General features: G+C 47.3%; 1 protein-coding gene across 1 annotated transcript; it reads right to left on the bottom strand.

Moving 5' to 3' along the window:
- Positions 1–7,220: 7,220 nt before the first annotated feature.
- Positions 7,221–20,161, bottom strand: CSUI_000393 (translation initiation factor if). The gene is made up of 10 exons (XM_068060627.1): positions 19,825–20,161; positions 18,993–19,232; positions 18,272–18,478; positions 16,787–17,009; positions 15,950–16,041; positions 15,213–15,334; positions 14,027–14,177; positions 12,451–12,660; positions 11,704–11,751; positions 7,221–7,483 (listed from the first exon to the last, which is right to left on the bottom strand). Exons 1-10 carry the CDS (start codon positions 20,029–20,031, stop codon positions 7,307–7,309), a joined length of 1,677 nt encoding a protein of 558 aa, XP_067927397.1. The 5' UTR covers positions 20,032–20,161; the 3' UTR covers positions 7,221–7,306.
- Positions 20,162–20,250: the final 89 nt, after the last annotated feature.

Genomic DNA, 20,250 nt, shown 5'->3' with positions numbered 1-20,250 from the left:
GCGGGGCTTACCAATGTAAGAAAAGCTGTTTATTCTCGTGTTCGCCAAAGACCTGATGTTTGAATGAGAAGATAATTTCGGCAAAACTTTCTTCTTTTCCTTCAGTCGATTCAAGTGTATGTACATGCTTCCGTACAATACAATTAAGCTCACGGTTTCCTTCAAGATAGAAGGTTGCCGTCGCTTCTTCGGCCTTCGCTCGGAGTGGTGCAAAGGCTAAGACAGCATCGATTTGTGAAGAAGAGGGAGGTGAACACGAAGACGATGAAGAAGACCCATTTGTCGAAGACGGAGGAGGGTGACCTTCCATCTTGGTTAGCTGAATCTTCTTATTAGGCCGAGAGGAAGAGGAATTATCAAGACGAGAAAAGGATTGACAATCTATGAAAAGGATGAAATCAAGTTCTCGTGAAGATTTCTGACAAGAGGGATAGAGAAATCGATGGCCACCAAGACAAGCCCAGGGCTCTCTAGTAGGAGGTAGACATCATGGAGATCTCCGTGTCTACTTGGTCGAGTTGTACAGCTTGCTCCCTGTTTGAAGACCTCGTCGTTACTACCTGATGATCGCGGCGTCTATTACATAGAGTAAAGCGATCCACTGTGTACAGAAAAAAGGAGGAAACTTGTTTAGAAGAATGGCTCCGTAGAGGATTGTTGCTGGACGCCCCAAGGAAGAGAGACCCTCTGCTTTGAAGTGTCGCGTCGGGTGTATGATCTGTTGGAAGGAAAGAAACTGTGAATATGAAGAACACCGCGAGAGCGATGAGGTGAAGGATGCATACGAAAAATAACAAAAAGGATGACGGGTTCTCAAAACGCCAGGGAGGAAACCAAGATGGAGTTGAGAAGTAACGGGAAGGCGGAGTCGACAGAAAAAGTGAATCCAATGAAAAATGACACCTCTCGCTGTTGATGGAGCTGAGGTTGGTACCAGCAATGCTTACCAAACAGATAAAGGAAGACGGACCGATGAGTGTGTCTGAGGAAACAGCTGAAGAGAAGAAAGAGCTGAGTGAGCTAAACCTTGGCTTTGTTTCTTCTTTCTGGACAGTGAGTAATGCGACAGGCGGCAGCGACTTGAAAGTCTCCTCACAGTGGAGTCTGCGAAAGACGGGAAAGGTGTGCACGCCCAACCAATGACTTAGAACCTGAGCGAAACACAGTGAAGTCTGAAAAGAGAGAAGCGTGTTCTTTAGAATGAGTGCGTTTGTGGCTACCACGCGTAATGAGAAGAGGTGATAAGGAAAGTCGGTGCAACTTGCTCAGTTTCTGCAAGGAACAACCGCTAGACGATCGTTACTGACTCCTCACGAAGAGAAAGAGGGAGCGCCGACAGAACGGCACCACTAAAGAGAGAAGGAAGGAATCGGGTCCTCAGGTGAAAACACGTATCTTTGAGACCAGCATAAAAACCAGTTAAGGCAACTTGTCAAGGAACACATCAACCTACCCGACACACACCTTCATTAAGAGCACGGATTTTGTCGAAAAACCTTATTCACTCTGATCGTCATTCAGCTACTACGACGACAGCAAGACCCTGCTGCTGTTTGATCAGCACAACGCATCCAACCCGTACACACTCATCACTCACTCAATCACTCGGGTAACACACCACTGAGCCGCCGGCGCAGCGGCAGCAGCAGCGGCAGCTGGGTGAGTCAGTGCGAAGAGCAACGACGGGGAAGGAGTGAGTCGTCTGTGGCAGGTCAGTGCAGGGTCTCTGGGGCCTTCGCTGCTGGAGAAAAACATGTTTCTTCTGTCTGAAGGCATTCAGATAGCTCGCTGCTCCTCAGGTTGAACCCTCTTAACGAGTGAAAAGAAGAAGAGCGTCAGTTCCTCCCATTAAGCAACGTGGACCGATCCTCGTAACAAGAACTCTAGCGCGGTCAGGCGAAACGTGGGGAATACCTGGGAAGACACCAGCAAAAGGTGAAAGGCGTGGAAAGAAGAAAGGAGAAGAAAGACGCTGGGTGTTCCTTTCTCAGTCTTACCTGGGGAACATAAGGGGGCCGAACGACTTGAGTAGAGTTGTCTGTTGGTTAGGTTGATTGTGCGGAGGAAAACCATCACAACAGTGTCGGCTAACGAAGGCAGTCATTTTCTTTCTTTTGCTGCTCTTTGTTCGAAGACACGCCACTGACAACATCCACATAGCTCATACGGCCAGCCGACAATCCAGCAATGATGTGCCGTCCACTCGGCGTGAGTTGCTATAACTACGATGGGGCGGTACGCCGGAGGGCGGTACTATTCTCGTTACACGGGGCCACATGACGGGCCACATGAGTATGTGGCGCTTACTCCCAAGCTTATGTGGGCAGCGCTGAAAGGAAGACTGTCGTGCTTCGTGTTTTAGACGCTGACAGGGGAGAGCCTTGTCTTGTCAAGAGTGTTCAGAAGTGTGTACCGTACAGGAGTTTGACTACGGTACGCAGAGTGGCGTTTACGAGTCCCTCGAAAATTTTCTTGGCACGGAGCTGCGCCGTCTGTTCGATGCAACTCGGAAAACCGGAGGAGTGTTTCTTTAAGCGGTTCTCCGCAGAGGAAAACGAAGACTAAGAGGTGCCTCTCCCTCGCGGAGAAAAGGCCAGCCCCGGCAAGGAACTTCTTTGACTAGCTCGAGGACAACGGGGTGCGCCTTGCAAATCAGTGGAAAAAGACGTTAGAGAAGTCCTCACAGTGTTTCGTAGAAAACGAATAAAGAACAGGGAGTGGTCGTCGCCAGTACATCGGTCGGTATTTCTCCCTATTATGTTATCAACGAAAAGGCCTCACTTTCTTTGCAGATCGAGTACTAACACAGGGGAAAGAAAATAACGTTCATTCTGAGAGGCGTACACAGCTTCCTTCGAGACATCGAGCACGTTACAATCGAGCAAGGGCGCAGTCTACTAAGTCCAGAAGAGAAAGCCTCGTCCTCTTTTGATATCCCTTAGAAGCAGCACAGGCCTTCAAGGCGGCCGTTCGTCGAACACATCCAGCAGTTAAGACTCTCCTCGGCTGACGGGACTCAACCGCAAAGCAGTCCCGGTAAAGCGAGCATGTGCTGGAAGGAGAGGCAGGCCGCCAGGCGAAACCAGGTAACGGTTAAGTAGGTGTGCCTCGGTACCACATTCTCCGGATCATATGGCCTACCGTAAAAGCAGAGGCACTTCTCCCCAGAAGAGAGCACAGTGTAGAGCTTTGAAAAGAAGCCTCAGGACCCGCCTACTCAACCTGCCTCGAAATGAAAAGCCGGACCGCTCTAGGCCGGGTTTAGGCCTCGGGGAAAAGGCAAGAGGGATTCTTGATAGCAACATGTGACTTTGGTGACCTCCTGAGAACGCTGACGAAGGCTTATTCTTGAGGACGACTGGGCTGGGGAAAGTCCCCGGCTGTGTCCCTTGACGGTACTTCGGGGGGGAGCGTAGCTAGCGCGTCCTTGACACTGATGAGATCTCGGAACCACACGTACACACAGGAGGTTATGATAGAGGGCGGAAGAAAGTCAGCACGTACATTCTATACCCTTGGCTACCACCTAATCACCGTGGCGCACCGCCATAGTGGCGCTGGCCGTGCAGAGGCTCTAACACCTGAGTGCCGTGGCAGACAGGTGGCGCCCGCTCGGACGAGTCCTACGAGTGGTGTGCCGATACATAGTCGACAGCTTGTCTTGTGGGGCAGTTTGCTGTGCCCGGCTGCCTGTTAGCCGCCCCAGGGAGTGCCGTATGTTTCGAGGCAGGGAGATGCCGCAGATACTAGATGAGGTGTCGTACCGTACGCAAACACCGGGCTACCCCGGCTGTGGATCGCACAACGACACAGGGACGGACTACCTTTCTTGAACTCCTTTAGCCCACAGTTACGACCTGCGTTGGGCAGATTCATATCTGCCTGTAGCGAACTGTCCATCTGCCGCATTGTTAGACCTCGGAGACAACTCGTCTCGCAGAGCTAGCCGCGTGTGCCCCGGGACCGGGGGCGAATGGTGGAGACCTTGCTTTACGAGCGGTCCGCCTCATTGGGGAGGCGCAGAAGAAAGACAACCCCCCGCAATGCATTGTGTTTGGCGGCAGCTGCTCATTCCAGCTGTGTCGCCTCCTAAAAGAAAAAAAAACCGCGGTGTGTGCACCGAATCCGTACAGCGCACCGACCAAACTGTGCAACGTCAAATCTGCCACGAGAGACGTTTAGGGAGAAAAGCTACGAGAAAGAAGAACTGGATAATCCAGCACTTGCCAGTTTTTGCAGGGGGGGTGAGGCAAGAGAGCTAAGCTGGTGCGAGTGTGCTAGCCTCGCGTCACTCGAATGTCCGTATTCATTTCGGCACAACACGCAGGCTGGCCAGCCAGCCATTGCGGCGCATGGTAGAGCGATCATATATGCCAGTCTGTTAGCAAGAAGAGTGTACACCGGCCCTAGCTAGGTTCGGACGTGCGAACGGAACTTCATACTTGGTACACTATAGGGAAGATGGTGGCTTGAAAACAAAGACGAGGACACCTATTCTTTCAGTACTACCGGGGACAGCAGCGCAACAGTGTAGCGGTGTTAAGCAGTCAGTATCATTTTACGAAGCGAACGTCTACTACGGAAACGTGCCGTGCGAGACAGCCGGAGGATAATCCGGTCTGTCTCCACCGTTGAGCAGCTGCGGGAGCACCTCTCACTTGGTCAGAGGCAATTCCAGCTGACACCCCGTTCCATTAGCTGACAATGAAACGTGATCTTGATTCTCACCTGACCTACTCACCAAGGTACTGAAACTATGGACACCTGCGCGCGTGAAAAGAAGCGCGCCCAACTGACAAAACTAAAATAGTCTCGAGAACCGTCTATAGAGAAAGAAACGGCCATGTTTCGTCAGTTATATCTATCACTGATGGACATTTCAGATTCCCAACTCAAAAGACTGACAGGATGTGAGTGAGCTAGCTTCTCTTTTCGTATGCTACGAACTACATACATGAGTGGGCTTTTCGAATCCTACGAGAGCAGTCGGTCATTGACGCTATTCTTTTCATCCCCTACAAAACAACATGCAGCTTTCAGCAACACTCCCTTGCGATTCCGACCATCACGATTGGTTCCTGTAACTTCTGTCCGCTGGAAATTTTCCAAGGAAATCTCTTGACAGACCGTCGTGAGCGACCTAAGGCAACTGAGTGTTAGCGCACAAGAGTATCTTCAAGCCTCCCATTTCCGAAACAAAACAAGACCGCAGTCACCTCTGGGTGTCTTTCTACAGAGGACGCTCCATATAATCTCTGTCCGCATGACCGGCACTGCGCCTGCGTGTTCGAGACCCCATGGTCCTCTGTAGTAAACGGTGTCACTGTGACGGTTCTTAGTGAAGGGAGGCAAACGCTTGACTGTACATCAGCTATCCAGCAGACTTCCATCCTTTTCTTGCGGCTTGATTCTACAGATGGGACCTTCCTGAATCCTTTGATATGCTTAAAGCTTTATCTTCTCTTTCCAAAATCGCGCTGATGATTTTCAGTGTGTACATAGTTCATAGCACTTCCCGGTGGCTTCCGCGATTCCTCCTTCCAGTAAGATTGAGCAAAGCTAACACACGCTGCCCGGACTTTCATCGACCTCGTCAGAGAGTGTGTGTGGCTATACAGCTACCGAAACGCTCTTATCTACACTGAATGAATGGTTAGTTGATAGATACGTGAACACACACGGGTGCATGCTTCCAGGAAAAGACAGCTGGATATGTTACCTCTCAGACAATGTGAAGGCTTGACTACCTCAATCACTTGTCAGTGCATGACAATACTATAGATGGACATTCAGCTACGCGGATACAGAGGAGCCAAGCGTCGACCTCCAGTCTGTATCTTTCTTCTGTCCTAGGAAACCAACAATAAAGCAAGCCACCTTCCCCCATAGTTAGCGGGAGACTTCTGATGCAGTCTTCGGCACCTATCTCATGAGACGGGGACACGTACATCCTTGGTCCGCGTGAGTGACAGAACCAGGGAAGACTTCATGTCAGCAAGACCCCGGGGAGTTTCTGGGCCAATTCTCCTCTCTAGAAGTCCTCGGAGAAAGTAGCAGAACCGGATGGAAGATCCAGCTACACGTACATATGGATACATACGTATATCTGTTCAAAGGAATACCTCCATGTATGTATATCCCTTTATGGTTGTCTCCAAGGAAATCTTCGTCCCAGGATCTCCTCCACACTGGACACCCAAACTATTGCCACTGCAGTTATTCGTATCTTTCTGAGAAGTGTATCTCTTTCTTTCTACTTTTTGGTAAACCTCTCCTCTGTCCGTACTTCTCTCTATTCTCCTTCCTGGTCTGAGGGATAGCCCAGCAGTAAATGCGGACTCCTGCTGGTTTAACAGAATTGCCGTCCGACGTTTATGACACCGCTGCTAGGTATAAAGACATCTAGCTAGAGAAAAGAAGAAACGACTGGTGGACACGACGTCTGGGAGAGATACGTACCGTTCTATGAGTGAGTCATAGGAAGAGCAGAAGAGAAGGAGTCGAGAGACTCTCCTCGTAGAACAACAGATTTCTCCTACTGTCAACCTAATCAGTCTTTATCTATCCAGTCCTTCTTCCAAATCATACAATCTCCTGAAATCTCTTCTTCTTCAAGACGTCCTGTCTGTCTGCCCTTTTCCTTTCTGATCTTCCTCGGAGTTCGCTGACTGTATCGACAGCCGCACGAGGACTCTATTGGAGATCTGACTGGCTCTTACAGCCAAAGAAAGACTTATTTATCTTCTCGTAGCTGGCTATTTCATCGCCCTCTCCTCTTTCTTAGTAGTAGAACGAAACGATGCAAAGGAACAGACTGGAATTCAAGACCATTAGATGGAGAGATTCTCGTCAAACAGAAATCCGTGGATGAGCTGGCCGTCGTCGTGAACGAGCGGGTACATCTCATCCACGTCCTCGTTGTTTCCTTCAAACCAAATGAAAAGAAATCTCCCCCTCTGTCTATATAGATTCTCTACTCCTGTACGCACACATAAATATCCCCTTCCTCTCTCTCTTTCCAAACACACGCACATTGTAGACAACACATAGACACTGTGTTCACGTACGACTTGTATAGAGCGTGTATTCACCTCTCTATACATGTAGAGAAAGGAGCACATATATATATATATATGTACATATATAGGTATCTGTAGTCTTAATTGTCTATTGTCGGGTGCCGTTGTCCCCCTCGTTGTTTGCTGTTGAAGCATATACTCCTCCGGGATACAAAAAGAATCTATAGCTTTTTCTTCTTCTCTTCCTCCTCCCCCCTCTTTCTCTTTCACTTCCTCATAGAAGTCGCTTACAACGATTCTTCATCTATTTCTTCTGAAGCCCCACATCCGGTCCATGCGTGCCTACATTTGGGACCTTCCATGCACCTAGCGTTAAGGCCTGTCGATACTCCACCGGCATAGCAGGGAAGACCATCCACATGCCGAAGATAGCCCAGGGGACAGACCAGGGGATCACTCGAGACCTGCGTGTGTGGAGGAGACATCGGGAAAGAGAGAGAGGCAAAGAGACAGAGAGACAGACAGGAAAAAAAGGAAAGAAGAATGATGAGGAGAAAGAAAGAGAAAGAAAGCGCATAAAGCTTTCGAGAAAGAGTTTCGCTGAATTTGTCTTGATCTTTCTGACGTCACAGGCTTTCAAAGTGAAGTGGTTAGAAAAAGGAAAAGTAGCGGAATCTCTCGTCTCTTAGGAGTCCACAAGAATCTGAAAGAAAGGATGTTGGTATGAGAAAGGCAGCACTTCAAAGAATAGAGGTAGATAGATACATCAAAGATAAAGAGATAGATAGCTGATCAAGAGATAGATAGAGAGATCAAAGATAGATGATCGATTGATATAAAAAGCTTCTCATACTCTAAGGAAGATGATACAGACACATGGAGACAAAGACGTGAAGAGAGGGGGGGGACTGGAGATTTTGTACCTCTATACTGTATGAAGAGATTTCGGCTGAGATGATTGAGAGGCTATGTGGTCCTTGTCTACTGAGATATAAACATGAAAAGAAGGTTTCTTCCCAAGAAAGGCATTCGCATTGGAACGCACGCACAGGATGAGAAACATGCATAATAGACAATGAGAACTCCTCCATCCATCAACACACATAGGCGTAGAGAAACTATATATCTACATACATGATGCACATGCTTAGACCGATCAAGAGATAAGCAGATGTATCATGGAGTGCCGGTGAGCGAGTGATACGACACCTCATTGAGGTTTGTAGAGAGAGAGAAAGAAAGAAGTGTATGTAGTTCTAACTTGTCTACGATAGAGAAGGAATCAGCAACGGGTAGAAATGTCATGGAGAACGGGAAGAAAAGAGAAGTCCAACCTGGAGAGAAGAAAGAAGTGAAAAAGAAAGAGATATGGAGAAGAGTGTGGAATAGCTTTACTAAGGAAGCACACTCTTCAAGAGACTTCATCTTGTAGACGTAGCTCGAGATCAAGGCAAAAATCTGTGAGAGACACGTCTATGTGTGTAGGACTCTCTATCTTCAGCAGCACACCGAGAGTGGCGATAAAAAGCCTTAATCTTTCTCTTCGTATTCTCCTTCTATCATTCTTAACCAACCACAAACATGCTCCGTCTACCACAAGGGAAGACGATAGAAAGCCATTCTCCCTTCATCGACATTCATACACACACGTCCACCACCAATCTTTCAGACTCTCCAAACGAGGAACGCTCCGGTCTTTTCTTAGTGAAAGAAAAAGAAAAACAGTCGCTTTAAGAGAAGAGTGAAAAGACAACTCAAGTCAAGAAACTCTCTCTTCTCTAGCATTAGACTGAGAAGAAAAAAGAGAGAACTCACCAGATTTGATACCAGGCGTAATGCCGTCTTTGGGTGTACTGAGCCGTGCTGGCCCAAAACTTCGCGTACACCGCTCGAGACATGATGAGGGTTCAGGTGAAGAAGAAAGAAAGAAAAGCTATTTCTCTGCGGACAGGAATTGAGAAGAGTGCATGTGCCGACGGCTGGATCACACCAGCGGCGAGGAAACACCGGAGATTTGCGCAGGGCAGTAGACCTCGAATGAAGAAAAGGCCGGAAAGGAAAGTGAGACACGGCGAGGAAAACGAACACACGAGAAGCAAAGAAGAAGGACGGAGAGAAACGAAAGAAAGGCTGGGGTGGCAAGGAGGCGTGTCCCCCGAAAAGCCGGCGATCCGCCGAGAGTAGGCAGTGAGTGGTCACAGGTCCGTAACTGAGAAGAGACTTTATCAAATCAATCTCTTATTTCCTCGATTTCGAACAAACCCTGAAGCATAAAGGTTCCCTCTACAGAGAAAAGCGGAATCCCAGGAGAAGAATCGCTATTCGCTGTCCGCAGCAGTCTTAATGCTTTTTTTCTTGCGTTTCCCTCGGACCGTATCCTGGCTTGGATTTCCGTATCTAAGCCGACAAAAAATCCTCCATTGCATGTGTGTATTTCTCTCCTCTGGAACAGACCAGATACACAGTGGAAACGTCATCAACACTTCTGATCGACGCCGTGGCCCCTGGTTCTCTGGAGTGCTCTCAACGTGTCGCCGCCTCCTCTGTAAGTAGACGAACGGTACACGATACCTACGAGCTCGGTTTGTCTTGAGCGGTCACGTACGTCCTTACACCGTGGACGCTGTAAGTTGGAGAAATGTTTTCCTTCACTGACATGTCGCTCCCTGGAACATGAACGGGGGGAATGCTGTTGGACTTAAGCTTTTTCACTCTACGCTTCACAGAAACAGAAGCTGACGGCAACAGTTCACTCCGGCAACAAGGGCCTCCTAGGCCCCTTCCTGACTGGCCCCGGTCGCAGGAGGGTTACGTTGTTGCCGATACCCAGGGGGTTCTCCCCCCCCTACACACACCGCACGGGCGATCTGCCTCTGTACACCCGTCTTGCATAGCCTGGCTTTTTGTGTAACGAACGAGCCGCGTAGAACTCCAATGTACTTCTTGAGGGCAGTGGGCAAAGTGAGTGACGAGAATGCCCCGATGCGCAAAATGCCCCCCCCCAGGGATGCCGGCCTGTTGGGTCTGTAGCGGAAGAGCAGTACAGGTCTGTTCTCTTTGTTCTCGAGAGGAAAAAATGAATGTAAGATAGTATGTGACATGTCTGCCACGGAACTCAATTCATCACCCCCGAGCTGTATGTACATACATATGCATCTGTCTCGGGTCTTCATTCTAAAGAAACCAGCTGTCTAAGCATACGCTCTTCTTCAGGGTCCTTGCGCAACAAACCACTTGGCTAGATCTCCTGCCTGCTACCAATCCCTTCCCTACACCACGGGGAATACGAACCGTGTCTACATGTTACCGNNGGGGGGGGGGGACCGCTGGTAGTAAGGGATCGAAGACAAGAGAGAAAGCTCTTCCTCCTCTTGTCAGAAGGAGAACATGGAGAGTAAGATGTCCTTTCCTTTTCTTCTTCCCGAACGCTCATAGATGTGTTTGAGAGCTTCGTCAGGTAACGGAAGGATACACATATATACCAACGTCACTACTGAAAGATCTAGCCCGTCTTTCTATACCGGGGTTGTCTCATTTCTCCGCGTGCACAACGCACATACACACGAACATACATAGAGACAATAAACGGAGAAACGTATACACGTGCGTATACAGATAGGTAGGCAGAGCGTCTATTACAAGAGACGGTAGTAGAAGAAACGAAGGTGGCGGCCTGGGTAAGTTGGGCTGAGAGAGGGACGCAAGGGAGTGTGTATTTCTTTCAGGGGCCTTTGATAAGAACATCGTAGATGATGACTTTAGTTGAACGAGCACAACTAGGTAAATTACATGCATATGAATAGACACATATACAAACGCACATATGCATATACATGTATGTTTATACGCGAATATGCATACATGCATGCATACCCAGGTGTATATACACGAGACATACAGCGAGAAACATCCCCTGTGTCGTACAACACTGTAGAGATATGACGGCTCTTTCATCGAGGATGAAGGTGATCGATGAAGTGCCTGCCGAGGTTTCACATCTCTTGAATTTTGTTCCAATCCCTTTGCTTTTCTAGGATGAGAAGACGAAAAGTTTGACTGAAACAAGACAGCCTATTTCTCGAGAACAGCGAAGAGAAGATTTGAACGACGATCCCGAACCTTCGTCGAAGAGCAAGGATAAAATCTCTCTATAGAGAGAATACAACGGCGTTATGAAGAGAGGAGGAGGGAAGAGTTCCTTGAGACCTCCTGTGTAGAAAGGCTCTTTACCACTCTCTCTCCATATAAAGAAAGAGACAGAAAACTCGAGATGATTGAATCTTCTTTCGTCAGCCGTGAGAGTCAGGGAAACCGACTTCTTTGAAAAGAAATAGAGAGTGAGGTTGAGAAGAATAAGAAGAATGGAAGCCGAGGGTGATATATGTCTACCTGTCTGTCTATCCATAGATACTTAGATAGACAGATACCAACAGACAAGAAGGGATATGTAAGTGTCACATACTGCGCATGCATTCAAAAAGGGGATGAGCTCCACAACTACAACAGGAGGAAGAAGAAGGCGAAGAGAAGACCGAAAAGAAGAAGGAGAAAAGAACGAGAGCAGATAGAGAAGGAAAGAAAGCCAGACATAGGGAATAATAGATGGAGAAAGATAATTTCCCTTTACAAGATAATTCCCTGACAAACTTCCAATGTGATTTACGACTTCTTCCGCGACTCTTCATTGAATCCCGAGAATCTTCTTTAACGTGATCACTGTCCGCCAGTCATCCTGGAAAGAGGGAGAAAAGCACAAAACAAGAAAAGATGAATGGTGTAAAGAAACCCCCCCTGTCCCCTCCTTTCTTCTCCCACTTCAATGGAACGACGAAGAGACGTGAGTGTATGGATGAATGAACATCATGAGCTAGAAAGGTCAGTGGACTAGAAAAGATAAAAAAGAAGAAACAGAAAGGACACTTCTAACAGGCAAGGGGCGAGACAGGGGAGAGAAGGAGGGAGAAGAACAGCCAAGTACTTAGCGCATGCCCTAGGGGAGGAGACATGTTCTCGTAGTGTCGGTAGAGCGACAGCTGTGAGGAAAGGCGATAGAAGACGAAGAGGACATTGTGTGGTAAGCTGTCATTGTGAGAAACCAGCATAAAGAGGAGGACATCTGCCGCGTGACACTTTGCCGGCAGACAACTCTCCTTCTCAAGTTTCTCCGCACATCAGCTGAGGTGTACAGACACCTGAGTCTTCGCCTCACGGCATGCAAAGCTGCTGCTCTTTCTTCACCATTTCCTTTGTTTCGAACAACCAGAAATGACATCTGAAGAGGCGGTCAATGATCACCTCCTAACGCATGGAGAGAGATCAAAAATAGATAGATAGGTAAACCTGTCTCTGGAACTCTATACATAGATCGATGATGCATGCTCTCGATCTGCATGTTCCATTCTTTTTCTTGGTGCTTTTTGCTCATCCATACCTTAGACATTTCATCTCTGAAATGTTCCTTAAGACAGTCTATTGAATCTCGGGTCAGTCGACTGACAATCTTATTCTTCGCCTCGAAATGCCTCCCTATCATTACATTCGGCTCTCCGGAGATCTTCACGCAGACTTCCTGCCCTTTCGTTGCTTTCTCACAAGGCTTCTTATTCAACTCAAGAGACGCCACGCGACCGATACGCAGGTCCTGAAGAAAGCCAAAAATACAAAGCACCTCAGACTTCCCTTGTAACGGAGACTACAGTCGTGAATGTTCCATATACCAATGGATAGCATACCCCACGAAAACTAAGTAACCTTGTAGTCGTAGGATATGGATATACCATGGCTTTATATGTACAAAGCTTACTACACGACCTTAATGCAGTGCTCTACGTACGACGACGGCGACGAGGAGAAAGATCAAAAAAGCCTTTTCGAGCCATACATACATCCTACACTTCATAAAGGCGACCAAATGAGCATGAAGGCTGTCTTAGAAAGAAAGAGAGGAAAACCTCGCCATCGAGAATGGTTGGTGCCGCATGTACTACTACAGCTGAGGTACAAATGAAAGGGTGGGCCCTTGTCTACCGAGAGATAGATAGAGACAGAGTTGAATTATCAAAGAGGGGGATGAATGCTCCGTTGGGTTTCTGAGAGAAAAGAGTGGGAAGGAGACTGTACCCTTGTCACCCGCAGCAGGCTCTCAACTCTCCGAACATCAACTGAGGTGTACACACACCTCACTCTGTGCCTCTGGGCATACGTCACTGCTTGATAAAACTCATCAACCTAGCAGCCGTGTTTTAAGAGGCAGATAAGAAACACAAAAAAAGGCATGAATGCTCGGTTGGGTTTCTGAGAGAAAAGAGGAAAAGCAGATAACGAGGAAGCCGTCCACCCCCCCGTCACTCTTGGGCTCTCAACTCTCCGAACATCAACTGAGGTGTACATACACCTCACTCTGTGCCTCTGGGCATACGTCACTGCTTGATGGTATTGGAGGAACGAGCAGCCGTGTTTTAAGAGGCACAAAAGATGACAAGAAAGCATCAGCTATGAATGCTCGGCTGGGTTTCTGAGAGAAAAGAGTCGAAAAGGATAGATACCGAGAAGGTTAGTTCTCGCTCTCGTCACCCTCGTGCTCTCAACTCTCCGAACATCAGCTGAGGTGTACATACACCTCACTTTGCGCCTCTGGGCATACGTCACTGCTTGATAAAACTCATCAACCTAGCAGCCGTGTTTTAAGAGGCAAAAGAATATCGGGAAAGTAGTGTATATGGATCAAAAGAAAAGAAAGAAACAAGAGAAAGGAAGAAAGAGTGAGAATGTCGAGCGCACTTCCGCAAACTGCATGACTCGGGGACAAGGGATGAAGAGAACGTGGATGGGTAGTAGAGACAACTGCAAGAGAAGAAGGAGAGCTAGGAGCAACAGGAACAGCCTACGGGAAACAAGAATGAGAAGACCCCTGCTGGTGGAAAGAGACATGGATGAGAGGAGAGAAGAGAGGCGTTGAATAGAAAGAATCGAAGCAAGAGAGAGAGGTGTTGCTTTGGTCTACTCACTCCTTTCTCAGGGACACACAGAGGAGTGCCAACTTTCAAGACGCCTTCCTCGACCACGACTCCGAGAATGAGGGGATCTTTCTTATTGAAGATGTACTGCGGAAGCACACCTAAGATGCACGGGAAGATCGCCTCGCTCGCTACTTCCTTTCTGAAATAGAGTAGAGAAAAAGAAAGAAAGGAAGAGACAAAGAGAGAGGAGGAGAAGAAGAGGAAGAAATGAAAAGAAATGGGCTGCGAGAGTTGATAGGAGGTACACGCAAAAGCACAGAGCCACAGAGGGACGGACATAAGGAGTAGGGTGAGAATGGAGGATGAAAGAGGTAGGACAAGAAGAATAATAGGTGAGAAGAGAAGAAACAAGGACAACGAAAAAGACAAGAGAAGACGACAGAAGGAGAAAGAAGAGACCTCCGATAGAAGTCAAGAAGACCTTTTAGCTTCAAGCATTCCTCAGCATCTATACCCAATGTAGATGAAGAGAGAATAGAAGGCAGACCTTCTGGTCGCCGCCCTACTACGAGAGCAAGCATGAGAAGAGACGAGAGATCGTTGCTTGTCCCTTTAACAGCAGCTGGTGTACATACACTCCAATCTCCGCACTTCCGACAAACGCATTCCTCGATACGCATCCCCATACAGAGACGCTGAAGAATGCGCGTGTAAAGGGCGTACATATTTAGACATCTAAACCATACACCCGGCAGAGATGGAGAACAGAAGACTTCGAGCAGAAAAGGAGAGAACAAATCCATAAACAGACTGACAAATCAGGGGTATTAATAAGTTGTAGAAGCAATAGAAAAAGGACTCTCCCACGAAGGCATTCTCCCACGTGTACATACACCCGAGAGAGAGAGACAGTCCCAGAGTGTAACTTCCGGAGTTTCTTTAGCGCCTGACTCTTCAGCATCGACAACTGCAGAACAGAAACGTCTGTCTTCTCTGCTGATGCTGTACACACTACGGCGCTACCTCGCTCGAGACCCACCATCCATCTCAAAACACCCTATGCAGTACATACACACACGCAGATACGAAGAGACGAAGAAAGCACAGACAGACGGGGCTCGAGCGAAGGCTGTCGCATAAAGGAAACTGCTAGATGGGAGAAAAGACAAGGAAGACAGGCAGATAGAAAGAGAAAAAGCAACCTCCGAGAGACTTCAGAGAGAAGAGAGCCTACTTCTTTTCTTCTTTCATGCTCTGGAAGTAAGCGGTAAATTCATCGAAGAGATGATAAATAATCTCGGCGGTCATGATCTTCACCCCTAAACTCTTTGCTTCTTTCTCTGCCTCTGCATCGACCTATCGACGCAACAAGACCCATAAGTCATACATGCTACGCATATATACACAGATAGAGAGAAAAAGAGAGTCGAAAGAGAGAGAGCATACATGCAGATGCACATAGATCGAAAGAGAGAGAAAAAGTTTGAAAGAAAAAGAACACCTGCAGCCTTACACTCAACTACTCCAGGGAAGTCTTCTTTTGGCCAAGTTCAGAGTACATCGCGACCCCGTGACCCTCCATCGAAAGACTGCCGCGAAAACTTGGGGAATATATCAAAGGTTAAAGATTACATGCACTTCTCTCTGTCGCTGTTAGGTGACAAACTTCTTCTTCTCTTATCGTGCGCTTCTCACTCGTTCTACAGAAGAAGGAAAAAGTCTCTTCTCCCGCGGTGTAGAGGTACAGACAGACAGACGCATGCCCGTGCCTAGAGAGAATCTGTCTGCTATCCAAAGACGACGAGAAGTAGACAGAAGAGATATCACACCCGATAATGTACCACACAAATAGATCAGATCTCCAGCCAGAAAGAGATGGGTAAATAGATAAATAGATAGATATACGTATAGACAGAAAGGCAATGGAAGGAGAGAATGAAGGAGAAGAGGAAGAAGAAAGAGAAGTTTTACCTTGACGTTGAAAGCGAGGATGACTGAGAGATCAGGCCGTCCCTTCTCACGCATAATGCTAGCTTTCTTTACATCCTTCTTCTGGACGGTGCCTAAAGATAGAAGAAACAAGGAGAATGAAATAACTTATACAAGGCAAGATCACCAACATACAGAGAAAGATCGCCTTCCACGGTAGAGATGTACATCTCTATACTCCCTGGCAAAAAATCTACCAATGAAGATAAACACTTCAGTTAAGACCAGCAGATGGGACTTCCTTTCTGAAGTGCTGTCTCTCTCCTCCATCCACCCAGGGCATGTCTCTCTCTCTCTCTTGCCCGATTCATACATCAAACCGTCTCTGAAAACGTACTAATAGAAAGGATTTCCCCCATGGCCTATGGAAAGAAGGACATAGAAAAGAAAGTCCACCTGGAGACCTCATAGTCAGTCATTCCCTCACGACATACATCGACCTCTCTCCAGGTTCTGCACTTCTTTTCTTCTGTACCTTTTGGATGACACATCACAGAGCAGAAATGCTAGGAGAATTTTAAATCAAGATAGGCAGTCGATAGACATGCTACCTCCCTTGTATTTACACCGAAGACGATACATCCCTGCGTGAGTTCTACGTATCCCTCGTCTTATATCAATCGAATAGACAACGTGATACATACCACACAAGGGTGGGGAGTGAGAGAGTACACAAAGAAGAATTGAGGAACATCCCTATCGTTTTCAGCTCCCAGGACACGTGAAATGACGTGCAGTCGATGGGTATGAAGAGATCTGAGAAAAGACTCCATCTCGAGTAGTAGTGAATAAGGCGCGATGTAAGAAACTCCTCCTTACCTATATTGACGCCGAAGACAGGGATGTTACTTTCCTTAAGAAAGACAAGCAAAGCCTCTAAGCTTCCTAGGGTACTTGCCATGACGTACACCCCGCTCCCACTACGATCGACAGACTTGAAGATGGAGCTCATATCGCTCATAACCTCTTCTTTCAAATCTTCAATTTCTTCATCGTCTTCAACGACAAACAAACTTGTCCCTGCAACAGCTTCTTCCAAATTCTGAAGAAAGAAAGAAAGAAACAAAGAAAAGAAAATGAGACAGATCGAAGTTGAGAAAGACAGTGCAGACTACGGGATGAGATGGTTGACCCCTCTAAGGCAGAAGGATTGATCCCTCCTCAGCCTCGCCCTTGCTACTCCAGGAGGAGACACAAGGATAAAGAGAGAGATGAAATAGCTCTAGCGAGACATTAACTTGCACGCATCTCCATCTGTATACCGCTATGTTTTCACATAGATAAATATATGTATGTACACAGAGGCCTAGCCATAGAGATACGAGCCGAGGCCTACTTGCAGGAGCAACGGCAGCATACATACGGACAGAGCGATGTTGATATACGCAAGCATCACAAGGCTGGGTACTTTTGTGGACTACATGGAGAGAGAAGAATGAGAAACGATGAGAGAAAGGGGATGGGTGGTCGCCGCCCTACTACGAGAGCAAGCATGAGAAGAGACGAGAGATCGTTGCTTGTCCCTTTAACAGCAGCTGGTGTACATACACTCCAATCTCCGCACTTCCGACAAACGCATTCCTCGATACGCATCCCCATACAGAGACGCTGAAGAATGCGCGTGTAAAGGGCGTACATATTTAGACATCTAAACCATACACCCGGCAGAGATGGAGAACAGAAGACTTCGAGCAGAAAAGGAGAGAACAACTCCATAAACAGACTGACAAATCAGGGGTATTAATAAGTTGTAGAAGCAATAGAAAAAGGACTCTCCCACGAAGGCATTCTCCCACGTGTACATACACCCGAGAGAGAGAGACAGTCCCAGAGTGTAACTTCCGGAGTTTCTTTAGCGCCTGACTCTTCAGCATCGACAACTGCAGAACAGAAACGTCTGTCTTCTCTGCTGATGCTGTACACACTACGGCGCTACCTCGCTCGAGACCCACCATCCATCTCAAAACACCCCCCGTCACCGCATGCAATACATCCACAAAAATAAAGAAAAAGATGGCTGTTTCGCTGCCTACATTCCCCTCCATGAATCGATACACACGAAGAGATCCACCACCTCTTCGATACAAAGGAGCCTATGTCTGCACCCCTCTCTATTGAAGAGCCTTACGATTGGAGACACCTTTATCTCGTCTCTCTCACCTATAAGAGAGTCGCCAGGATCATGGATCCACACTAAGAAAAAACATCGATCCTTCCTACATATATGAATGCATGCGCTCCTACGACCGATATGAACGAAGAAGATGAAAGAAGGGAAGCGAGGGAAGACCAGGAGAAACTTACAGGCGCAGCGATCTTGATCCCCATAGCAGCTTCAATGAAAGCATGCTGGATGTATTCTCCTTTCACACGAAGCTCTTTAAGAGGCTGAGGTGTCAGTAGAGCTCGGATGGTCGTAACGATAGGTCCACTCATTCCACAGACAACTATCTTATCTCCTTCGTACAGCGTCCCATGCACTAGAATTACATCGATGGTCGTCCCCAGCCCCTGTAAGGAGGGAGGGTCACAACACACGACAGGGGGAAAGAAGAGAAAGATCTAAATCCAAAGAAAGAAATGGATAGAGGGAGAAAAAGTGGTGATACAGGAGACATGGGGAGAAGGGCAAAGAAGCCACAGGTGCAAGAGGAAAGAAAGAGACACGCTGTTCAGACCATAATACTCATAGTAAAGAGAAAGAGACACATCGACCACTATCCTGCAAGCGTGAAAGAGAGCATGTGAAGAAAGGTGACTGAAATCCCCCCTTAACTCGACTCAAGAGGGAAATCGACCACCACCCTTCCTTCTTCTTCTACTCTATGCTTAGTAGTAGTCAGGGGTAGCGAAGAGACTCTAACCATCACTACTATTACAGACCTCTCTTCTTCTTCTTCTTCCAGGCCACTCAACACACCCCTCTCCCTCCCTCTCCCCCATCAACACCACGAAGGTCTTTCCACCCAGAAAGAAAGAAAGCAAGAAAGAGTTAGAAAGAAAGAAAGAAAGAAAGAAGACTTACATCGATGGCTTTAACTTCAAGAATAGTACATTGGAGCTGTCTTTCTCCTCGTGCGACTCGGCGATCCACGGCTTCCTTAGCAATGGTCTTCTGCATGAGACTCTCGTTCACTTGCACAACAAGATTCAAAAGATCGGGGATACCTTCTCCTGTCACCGCAGATGTGGGAACGACCGACACATTCTTTCTCACGTCTTCATTCTCCCAATATAAACGGCAGTTGAAACCTTCTTCTTGAAGCTGAAAGAGAAGAAAGAAGTGAGACGAGGAAAAGTTAAAAAGAAAGAGAGAGAAAGATATCCATATACAGGGAGAAGAGGGAAGTAGGATCGAGGTATACTCACAATACACATAGATGGAATGGGGATGAGGATGGAAATACAAGGACATACACGACACATACATGATGTGTTGTGTATATACATACACACATAGACATATGTATATCTATCTCTCTATGAAGGAATGAAGACAATACAAGCGTCCCCACAGAGGGTCGGAAAGCTTTCATAGAGACACATGCGAATGAGCCCAAGAAGAAGAGGGAGATGTGCACGCAGTCACCCATCAGCAACAGGACATACACATTCTAACTAGGAGTCCTATGGAGGTGGGAAAGAAGAAATGCGATACAATGTTCCATATCGATCATAAGAAGGACTCTCATGATCCTTCTCCGGACCTACCCAAGCTTCACACAGGAATAGATAGACGACACGTTGATCCACCGAAGCATAGAAAGACATAGGCAAAGATGAGATATATGGTATCTATATCGACGTGTTCTACTCGACGCATCATCTAAGAGAGACGGAGTGGGCTGCATGCATACCTGAGTGATCGCTTCTGTAGCTCTCCGTTCAAATTCATCTCTAGTGCCGGAGCCTTGGTCTTGAAGATGCCTAGGAATGTCGTGTTGCCATGGAACAGTCTTCCATCCATAGAGTCGATCAATCTTGTTTAGAGCGATAATGAAAGGACATTTCTTCTGCTTGAGAAGCTCGAGAGATTCTCTTGTCTGTTGCTCCATCCCATGCATGATGTCTACCACAACGATTGCTAGATCGCATAAAGAGGAACCTCGCGCTCGCAGGTTCGTGAAGGATGAATGCCCTGGTGTATCGATGATAAGCAACCCAGGGAGTCGCAAGTCTTCTCTTCCAAACTGAAGAGACACAAAAGAAAAGAAAAGAAAGAGGAAGACATAGAAACAGAGATGACATCTTAAAAAGACAAAGAGGAAAACAGATATGAAAGG

The sequence above is a fragment of the Cystoisospora suis genome, assembly GCF_002600585.1.
Source record: "Cystoisospora suis strain Wien I chromosome Unknown contig_170, whole genome shotgun sequence".
NCBI classification, from domain to species: domain Eukaryota; phylum Apicomplexa; class Conoidasida; order Eucoccidiorida; family Sarcocystidae; genus Cystoisospora; species Cystoisospora suis.
Note: the sequence above shows the minus strand (reverse complement) of the source record. Positions and strands in the feature narration are given on the sequence as shown.